The sequence below is a fragment of the Gopherus evgoodei genome, chromosome 1 (genome assembly GCF_007399415.2).
Source record: "Gopherus evgoodei ecotype Sinaloan lineage chromosome 1, rGopEvg1_v1.p, whole genome shotgun sequence".
Lineage (NCBI taxonomy): Eukaryota > Metazoa > Chordata > Testudines > Testudinidae > Gopherus > Gopherus evgoodei.
Genome location: NC_044322.1, coordinates 216806693 through 216817238, shown reverse-complemented (window position 1 = coordinate 216817238; position 10546 = coordinate 216806693). Strand labels below are relative to the sequence as shown.

At 44.4% G+C, this 10546-nt stretch overlaps 1 protein-coding gene across 1 annotated transcript; it reads right to left on the bottom strand.

The window, feature by feature from the left end:
• Positions 1 to 819: 819 nt before the first annotated feature.
• TMEM139 (transmembrane protein 139) lies at positions 820 to 9691 on the bottom strand. The gene is made up of 3 exons (XM_030536290.1): positions 9325 to 9691; positions 6661 to 6969; positions 820 to 4950 (listed from the first exon to the last, which is right to left on the bottom strand). The coding sequence occupies exons 2-3, from the start codon at positions 6906 to 6908 to the stop codon at positions 4548 to 4550; spliced, it is 651 nt and encodes a 216-aa protein (XP_030392150.1). The 5' UTR covers positions 6909 to 6969; positions 9325 to 9691; the 3' UTR covers positions 820 to 4547.
• Between the last annotated feature and the right edge of the window lie 855 nt (positions 9692 to 10546).

Sequence of the window (10546 nt, the reverse complement as noted above, 5' to 3'; positions counted from 1 at the left end):
TTGCTGTTGCTTTTAATCCTTCCTTTTTTTGAGTGTTCCTGTAGGGAGTGCGCTGGCCACATCATTCCCAGCAGGAGCAGGAGTAGAGAAAATATCGGTAGTGACTTTCATAATTAATTTTAAGCAGAACTTTCTGTTTAAAAAAGCTGATTTTTCCAAGTGCTTTAAAATCCACATGCATGTTAATTGTCTTGAAAATTCTTATGTCAGTTGAGGGACCCTGGAGAGTTAGTGATACAAGTTTGGGTTCATTTCCTCGATGTTCTTGAGCTACAGGCTCTCTCATCCCCTTTCATCCTTTCCCCCAAACAAATGACCTTATTTTAAAATGTGCTGGATCTTAAAAAAATGTTTCCCAAAGCTAGGGAGAAGTGCTATGGGCAGTATCCACATAAAACCCATATCACTGGATTACTCTAGGATTCTGGGAGGAATCTGAGGAAATCTTTCCATTTAGTTGGAAATGGGCAGGTGTGAAAAATCTTGAGGAAAATCTTCTCAGAACCACTTATTTCTAACTTCAGGCTATGAAATGCTCTGATCAAGTAACACCTCCTTCTCTGGCCAAGACAACCCTGTCAGCCACCAAGCTTGAGTGATGTGGAGAGAAGGTGAAGCACAATATTACAAGGAATGTTTATTTTCAAAATGAGTTTAATGAATTGATTTAAGTGGTAAAGGGCTGGATTAATTAAAGATACATCTCTACGCCAATATAATGCTGTCCTTAGGAGCCAAAATTCTTACCACATTATTGGTGAAACTGCGTTATATCGAACTTGCTTTGATCCGCCGGAGTGCGCAGCCCGGCCCCCCTGGAGCACTGCTTTACCACGTTATATCCAAATTCGTGTTATATCGGGTCGCGTTATATCAGGGTAGAGGTGTACATTCACATTTATAGGCCTTTGCATGGTCAAAGTGTATCCAAACATTAACCCCCTAAACTTCACAACACTCTTAGAAGTATGATTCCAGCTTCACAAATGGGGAAACTGAAGTGACTGATGTCTGGTCTACAATACAGACCTATATCGGTGTAACTACATCACTCAGGGGCCTAGATTTTCACACCCTGAATGCCATAATTATACTGACCTAACTCCCCATGTAGACAGTGGTATGTTGACAGGAGAGCTTCTCCCACTGACATCACTACCACCTCTTGGGGAGGTGGATTAACTATGCCAACGAGAGAGCTCTCGCCCGTTGGCCTAGAGCATCTTTGTTCAAATGCTACAGCAGTGCAGCTGCATTGGTACAGCTGCACCAATGCAGTGTTTTAAAAGTAGACTTGTCCTTACCCAAGAGCATGGAGTGAATCAGTGGCAGAATTAAAAATGAAACTCTTCTCCTTGCTCTAGGACAGGCCTATCAAACAAACTGCCTTTATGATGAATCTGGCTGAACTTAGGTGATTTTATGGCCTGCATGACATGTTCACATTCTCCAGAATCTAAACTATCATTTTTTAAAAAGAGTAAGTTTCTAGCCCTTATGGCTAGAGGGCTAACCTTCCAATGGTGAAGAGAGCATAACCAATACAGTGATGGGTTTCAGAGTGGTAGCCGTGTTAGTCTGTATCAGCAAAAATAACAGAAGTACTTGTGGCACTTTAGAGACTAACAAATTTATTTGGGCATAAGCTTTTGTGGGCTAAAACCCACTTCATCGGATACAGTGATGTCTCCTTCAGTCTTCAGACAGTTTGAAACAATGGCTCACTGCCCAGACTCCTGTTAATCTGATTAGAGAATCCAGTCTAAATCCTAATGATACTTGGGGCTGAGTAGTTAATCCCTGATTATTTTATTGTGTGGGATGAGTGTTAAGGTGGAAGCAGAGTAGGGTGACCAGATGTCCCGATTTGATAGGGACAATCCCGATTTGGGGGGCTTTTTCTTATATAGGCAGCTGTTACCCCCCACACCGCTGTCCTGATTTTTCACACTTGCCCTCTGGCCACCCTAAAGTGGAACCCACTGAGGTAGGAAATGGGAGCAGCATTGGAGAAGGAAATGCAGAGGAAAGGACAAAGGAACTCAGAGACAGGGAAGGTGGGGAGAAATAGAGAAAGGGGAATGGAAAGGAAGAGACAAAAGGTGTAGAGATAGTAATGGTCCAACCGGGCACAGGTTTCCTTCCCCAGTGCTGAATGTGACGATAAGACACTGAACACATTAGAAATAATCACTGAATATTTAGTTACTATATAAAGGGCATATTCTCCCCTTGATCTCTGTACAAACCTTCCACTGTGCATTGTGGGGATATATAGTACTGAATTATAGCCTGAAATAGAGCCAAATTAAACATGGAATTTGGTTCTTTCCTCCAAATGTGTTTGATACCCCTGCTTAGGGTGACCATATTTCCCAAAGGGAAAATGGAATATTGCGTTGGGCTAGCCCAAGCCATCCTCTCCCTGACCCCCATGCAGGGCTGGCCTGAGCCACTCACCTGAGCTCTGCTTCCTCCCCCTCCCTTCCCGCCCCCTCATGCAGGGCTGAGGTTGCTGCTTGCCTGAGCCCTGCCTCCCTCCCTGCATGAGGCTAGCATGGTTCCTCCACACTCCACTTTTTTGACAAAAGTGGGCATTTGCTCCATTTTTTCTTGCCAACTGAGCAAGTCAGCAAGAGCAAACAGGACAAAAGCTCACTTTTGCCAAAAAAGTCAGGAGGGCCAGGACTGGGCTTAAAAAAGGGACTGTCCCAGCCAAAACGGACATATGGTCAGCCTACCCCTGCTGCTGGCCATGATACCTCATTGTTTGATCCAGGATTCATTCCTTTAGTCCACTGTGCTTTGCAGTGTGCATCTGGGATTCTTGTTCTAGATCATACCACTTCATTCTTTATGTCCCTCTATGCCACTTCTGCCAGGAGGGACCATTGCAGTATTGTTTTGAACATGCAAAGAATTCCAGTAGAATCAAAAGCTTTATTTCAGAATTTCTAGCCTGGTTCAAGAAGTGGTAAGATAGACTTGCTACTGTTTTAAGTATGAAGAGTACAACCCCTCCCCCCCCCTCACCGCAGTAGTGCCTCTATGGGAAATAGAATTAATATATTTCAGGGCCAAAAGAGACTTCCATATTACATCCGATGAAGTGGGTCTGTTAGTCTATAAAGTGACACAGGACTCTTTGCTGCCATATAAGGTGTCACACATACTTTTTTCTTCCCATCCATTGTCTTGTAAGCTGTTTGGGACAGCAACTGTTCTTTACTATCTGTTTATCAGTGCCTAGCACAATGAGGTTCTGATCCTGGTTGGGATATGTAGCCATTACTGTAATACCAATAATATTTAATAGGAAGTCACTGGGAAGTGAAGCTTTGGCTGAAACACACTTAATTGTATTTTTTAAAAATCATAAATCAACAGCACTAAAAAATACAAGTTAAAAAATATATATAAATGCAAGACTTTAGTAAGTTGAAACCTAGATTTTGGTTATTCTCTAAGGATACCGGGCAACTTGGACTCCTGCAACTGATGCAACTGCACTGGGCTCTGGCCTTCAGTGGCTCCAGTATACTTTTTGCTATCAGTTCCACATGCACAGACCCATCTGATTCTGGTCCCAGCAGTTCTCCTGGCTTCCTCTAAGACAGTTGTTTCTTCTCCACCTTTTGGCTCCATGGAGAGAAGGCAAAAAAAAAAAAATCTGTGGGGCCCCATAAATAGCTTTTCAGAAGGGGATGCAGACAGACAGACACTTTGTGGGCATGCAGAGGGAGTTGGGCCTCACACTTGTTAAGTAATGTAGGACCCTATAAAATGTAGGGCTGTCTCTACAAGACTGTGAATGTCTTTGGTATCTGCTGGTGAGTAGTCACTCATTTCTGTTTATCATCTAAGACGACCCTGGTTCTGAACAATCCACTTTAAGGGATAATTTCTAACTCACAGCTCATCAGTTAATGTATTGTTTCTGGAAAAACCCAAAACTTCATTTCTGAGGAAGATGTCAAGACAGCATGAAATCTAAGGAATGATCCAGGACATTGGCAAATGTGTGTGTGTTTGAGGATAGTAGGTAAGTGGGTGGACGTTCATGTGCTTGGGGAGAAGTACACAGTACATATATGTGTGTAGGAAGTATTAAGAGTGTTTGTGCAGGGAGTAGCAGATAATGTGTGTGTGTGTATGAGAGAGGGAGTCAGTGTGTGTTCCTGAAGGGGATAGTAGTTTGTCCATGTAGGGAAGTAATGGATAGTGTGTGTATGTGTAGGAAATAGCAGGTGGTGGTGGAGCAGGTAGTGAGTCATGTATATAGGGGATGCAGGAGAGAATGAGCAGTGTGTGTGGAGAGGTACAGAGTGTACTGTGTGTAGGGGCAGGGGTCTTTTGTGCACTGTCCTCTTCACACTTACAGCCTACAGCCCTGGGCTCAGCGTTCCATCTTCACCCCACATCCTCTATTGTGGACCCCTTGGTGCTCCCATGACATGGCCCGCAGACCTGAGCTCCTTTCTCCAGTTTGTGGTGGCACTAGATGGGTTTTGTGTCTCATCCATAACAAGCAGGGGCTGTCTGTTTAATCATTGTCTTGAGGGTTGGAAAGCTTCTGCAAAGACATCATCATCAGTGGGACTCTCATAAGCAGGTGGTGGGGTGAGTGGCTCCAGCCTCTCTTCAGCATCTTTGACATCATGGATATCTGAGACAAAGCGCTGCATCCTGGGGGGCAGCACCAACCTAAGGTGCAGCCTGGAGCCTGCGTCTGCCTCGGAGGCACGCCTGATGCCTGATGCCACTGAGACGCTGAAGGTCTCCGCCCCAGTTTCTGCCATACTGGGCGGCTCAATGACCACACTGTATGGTGGGGGCTCCCCCAGTGTTGAGGGCACTGTGCCTGAAGTGGAGGTGATCGTCCAGACTGTTGGGGCTGGTGTCATTGTCACCACGTCCTCATAGGCTGGTGCTTCATAGGCAAAATTCACCCTACACACAAAAGATAGGGACAGCGACTAAATAGGTCATCATGATGTTTATACTATACACGGAGATAAACCCATGAGGGAGGTGATCTGAGTCCTCTAGAATGGGGGCCATGCAACAGACAATTGAATAGATCAACAGGTCAGCAGTGCTCAGATGATTCATCCATATGGTCCTGTATGCCATGTCCTGCCACTCTAAATCAGAACACTGGTCCTATAATTCACTATCTCACCTCCTGTTGTGCAGGATCCAAACAATGGTTCATTTAGCCTGGTAGTTCAACACTTGCCACAATGGCTCATACCACCTGTCTATCTAGTCTGGTGTCCTCCTGACCCACCAACTGGTGCTCAGATTAGCAGACCTGCCAACATTTAAAATCAATTAATAGGGCTTATTTTGGGAAAAAAAACACTGCACCTTTTAGCTCTATTGTATTATATCAGACTGGCAATGGTGGGGTTTTTGAAGACAAAGAGGGAGGAAAATAAGAAATACTGTATTTTAGTTTAAAAAATAGGGACATTCTATTCCACGTAGAGTTAATAGGAGTGTTTGTCAGGAGAACTAACAGCCCTTGTCATTTTTATCCTAGGTAACAACATTGTAGATGCAGTTCTTCCTAATAATATTTAATCTTTTTTTAACTCTCATGAGCTATTTGCCTCCAGAATACCCAGCAGCAATGAACAATAGCTGAATTTTTTAAAAATCAGTTTTTAACATGTTGCCTTTCTAATAATAAATAATCTTTTCCTCTTATACAGCATCTGAGGATCTGAAAGCATTTTACCAAGATGGATAAATTATTATCTCCATTTTACAGACAGGGAAACTGAGGTACAGAGAAGTTAAGGCCCAGTATGATCTCTGTTTTAAGGTGCCTAATTATAGACAATCTGGGTCTAATTTATGTAAGTGCTGAGCACCTACAACTGTAATTGAAGCCAGTAGAAGTTGTGGGTGTTCAACGCCTCTCAAATTCAGTCCCTATATGTCTCAAGTAAGACAGTCAAAACACAGACACACCAAAAATTAGAGGCCACTTTTCTAGGGAATAATTGTCCTGGATATGAGGTTTGGAGAAGCGAGCAGCACAAACCCAGCTGAGATTCACCATAGCATTTCCCCAGCTATTTCTATCTCCTTCCTTGTCTGGCTCATTCTGTTGCAAGATAATAGTTCTGTTCTGGCTCATTAGGAAAGAGTTGCAGGGAAGGTAGGGGTAAGACATGATTACTCAGGGGCAGAGAAAACTGGGCTGGATCTATGTGGCCTCGGAAATGGGCTCTGAGTCAGTGAAGGGAATACCATGAATGTGATTTCTGTGTTGTACAGAATACTTAGACCTGTATTAACACAGGAGGATGGACAAGATGACCTCTAGAGCAGTGTTTCTCAAAAACTGGTCCATGGACCAGCGCCAGTCCCTGAGATCTCTCTGACATAGTTTAGGAAGGCAGCAAACCAGTACCTGGTATCAAAAAAAGTGATGACCTAGAGGACCCTTCCAGCCCTACATTTCTAAAATTCTGTAACTTTGGGAACCTTCATATGGGAGAAGAAGAGATTACTGTGCCTCCTGGAATGAACTTTGAGTTTTGCCCTTTGGGAGAAGGGTAGCAGAAGGATGATGAAAGGGAAAGATTAAAATGGTTGTGGCTGAAGGAAGGGGTAAATAAAAAGGAAGTAATAGGTATAGTTGCTTACCCTGCCTGGCTCTGTCTCCTTGTGGCTGCCTGATTTGTATCCTGTGGGTGCCGATGCTTCAGGAAGCATTCCATAAACACACTCAGCAGGTAGCCGATCAGGCACACGCCCCCCACCCCCAGGAAGAAGAATCCAACTGGGTTGATGTTAGAGGAGATAGCCAGCATGATGACCCCAATGAGAAGTGCGGCGGTGAAGACAAACAACAAAGCTTGGCGAATGCCTCTCCAGTGTGTCTCTACCCACATGCTGATGTGGATGGTGATGGCAGGCAATGGGAGAAGGCTGGGCTGCTGGGGGAACAGAGATCTGTGGAAGATATGGAGGGGTTTTGAACATGAAACATGAGCCCACAAAACATGTCAACATGGGTGCATGCCTGTGCAAATACATGCCAACACAAGGACACACCAACATGAGAGCACACACAAATACATGCCACCGCAAGAATATGCACATGCACAACACAGGGACACGTATATAAATACATGCCAACATCAATACAAGCCAACATCGATACACATCACCGTGAGGACATGCTTATGCAAATACACACCAAATGTAGGAGACACACATGCAAACATGCCTACAGGGCGAAATACACATGCACAAATATGAGGAAATTAGTGTGTACAAATGTACACATACAAACATACAGACATGCAAATACTCTCCCATGAGGGCATATATACAACAAATGGACATGCAAACACAACAAAGTAACAAAAGATAATAGAATGTGGCATGTACACACTTTAATTCTTGAACACAGGAGTATGAGCTGCCTGAGCATAAGTATCTGTTGTCAGATAATGTGCAACATGCACCCATTTACCTAGAGCCCTGTGTGGCTACATAATTTGTATCCACATCTGATCAGTGATCCGCAAAAAATGGTCTGTGGATATCCACATCCACAGATGCGGATATCTGCAGATATAAAGTGGATATCCACAGATTTGCAGGGCTCTATGCATACCCCATGGCTGTGACCAGACTCAGCTTTGATTCCAGCACATAGGCAAAACTCAGCACGCATCTTGGGGTTTATTTTAAATGCACTGTGGCCCTTCCGAGTTCCTTCCTGTTGGCTGGCTCCTTCCCACCTCCACATTCCAAGTACCCCAGTTCTCCCTCTCCCCCCCTCCAGTTGACTCCCCCGTCATCTTTTCTTTGCTGTAGCAGACAATGATGATCACTGTGTTGTGGCCTCTATGTCACGAATACCAGGGCCCTCTGTTTGGTGCTGAGGCAAAGACCAAAGGTAAGGACTTGTCCCCTCCTTTCCCCCACTTAGTGGGAAAACTCATGAGACTACAGCAGGCAAACCTCAGGGTCAATACTTACAGCACAATGACTTTACAGTGCAAGGTCACCCTATATCATCTGACACTAGCACAAGTCTCCTTTAACAATTGGCCAATCCTAGGGAAACACCTGAGGGAGCCCTCTCGTTGCTTTACCCTGTTAGTGAACATTGTTCCCATAGGCCAGCCACAAGCTCATACCAGGCTAGGGAACGCTTTTTCCTTATGTGAAGTCAATGCTGACTGAACGTTGCTTCCGCAGCACTCCCCTGCCAGGATGTCCTGGTCTAAGACCACTCTCTCTCCATCTAAGATCGCAGACTTTGTTAACAAACACTGGACAGTTCCAGGAACATTCCACAGAGAGAGGGCCCTTGCCTCCCATGTTGCTGAATGCAGAGCCTGACACTGAATGCTACATACCTAGGAAATCCCAGACCAGGGCTGGGGAGAAAGGAGAGAGGAACAGAGAATAGGAAAAAGATAGAAATAATGATACAGAGAGGGAGAGAAGTGATAGGCATACAGACCCCAACGCTGGCCATTTGCCTGAACCTATCACAGGATGTTTTCTTTGTTTTTCTAATCAAAATCAGATTTCTCTTTATTTAACGATTACTCTTGCATTCACATAGATTATACAGATTCACACACCTTTGAACACACACGCATACAAACCACAGATATAAAAACAGAGTTGCATACATACTCTCATAGGCATACACTTGCATATGCATGTATTCACATGCAGATGAGTACACCCACACAGGCATGGACACATTCACAAACGTGTGGACACGTTCATGCATGTACCCAGACATACCACAGACACATAGTAATATAGGCAGACAAACACATCTACTCCAAGCACACACTCAAGTATACTCACTTAGATAGGCACACTCATAAACAAATGTTCATACACATACTGTGTCAAATGCCATGGCTAGATTTAAAAAAAGAGATGGATGAAATTATGAGCATTGATAGTTGTAATTATACAAACCAGACTAGGGCTAATCAAATCTTGTGTTTCAAGACATCAGGGAATATCCTCGTAACATTTGCCTTTCTCTGACGCACCTAGTGTTCCAGTGGGGCTAGCCCTGTGAACCTACCTATGTGTGCACTCTCAAACTCTCTTTTACACACCTCCCTCCCCTCCCCTCATAGACAAATACACAGCTGTGGTATGTGTACAGTTACACCTATGCACATCTGCACTCCTGCAAGCACATATGCACATTCATACACATTGCTACACACAGCAGTCACACAGACACACATTCTCCAACTGCCTCCATCAAGACAGTCCCTTGCAGCAGCCTTTGTGCCATTACTTTCAGCATGCACTCACCAGAGATAGCCTTCTGGAGCCAGTACCAGCCATGTCCTCTTGCCTTCTCTCTTCATCCCAAGGAATGATCTATAAGCCTCTTTTGAATCTATTCCTTGCCTTTCTCTCCCTGACCTAAGGAAGAGACACTACCAAAAGCACTTCCTTCTCTTCCCTTGACTCCTTTCACACTCCCAAGGGAGCTCTTTATATGCTAGTGAGCAGTGAATGTGGGAAGGTAGCAGACCACAGGGAGACCTTGTTACAGTAGCCTTGCCTCCTTTTTCGAAGCACTGAATCCAAAGTTTCACTTCTCTGTGGTCGTCTATTTTCTCCTTTTTCTCTTCTCTCTTCTGTGCTCCTTCTCACTCCTCTTTTCTCCTCCCTGTTCTTTCCCTTGCTGTTCTGTCCTAGCAGAGCAGGAAGCTAGCTGGGGGAAAGGGCGGGGTGTGTCGTGTGGGTGTGCTTGTGTCTGTGTTTCTGGCCCACCTCCATCTACTAATAAACATTCTCTCCTTTCTCAGTGAGGATTTTATTCTCTCTCCCTGCCCTTCAGAAAGGCCCCTGATCCCTGTCCAGGCCCAGCCCAGAAGCACCATGGCCCCTATGTAAAACTTTTATGAGCTCTATGAAAATGTAAGTTATGTACCCGCATTGGTTGCTGGGCGTCACATACTAGTTTATGCCCTTTTGGACTGTAAGAACAAAAAAGGAGAAGCAGACAATCAGGTTATTAACTCCCAGAGGGCTGAAGTGGAGTCCCTGCTATCATGGACCCATCTGGAGATCAGGAGTACAGATAAGTGGGAGGCCTGCATTGAAATCTTCCCCAAATCTAGTGATCATTTGAACCCTTAGTAAAAATCACTGTAAACTCTCAAACATGGATTTTCCACATGAATGGCCTCCAAAAACTGGCAGTTGCAAGTATCTGTCTGAACTTGGAAGCAGTCCTATTGCTAACAATGATTGTTAACAATAGTTTGCCCCTTGGACTTCCTTCAACTGGAGCTGAAAAAACATTTTGGCTGCTAGCATAGATGGAGCCAAACCACTTTCAGCTCTTAGTTTTTGTGGACTGAGGCCTGATTGTCCTCTGACTTGCACCTGTGGGAAAACTCCATTGAAGTAAATGGATTTATATCACTGTAAAGAAGGGACATAAAAAGTGTGCTGGTTTCTAGCACACTTTTTGCATGGTTTCCATCTACAGTAAAATCTTGGTGAGGCATGACATCTAGGG

Bases quoted from the DNA above. Each gene is read 5' to 3' on its own strand.
- TMEM139 (XM_030536290.1), bottom strand. From the start codon at position 6,908: ATGTGGGTAGAGACACACTGGAGAGGCATTCGCCAAGCTTTGTTGTTT. The intron at 4,951-6,660 runs GTAAGCAACTAT...TTTTGTGTGTAG, and splicing joins AGGAGACAGAGCCAGGCAGG to GGTGAATTTTGCCTATGAAG.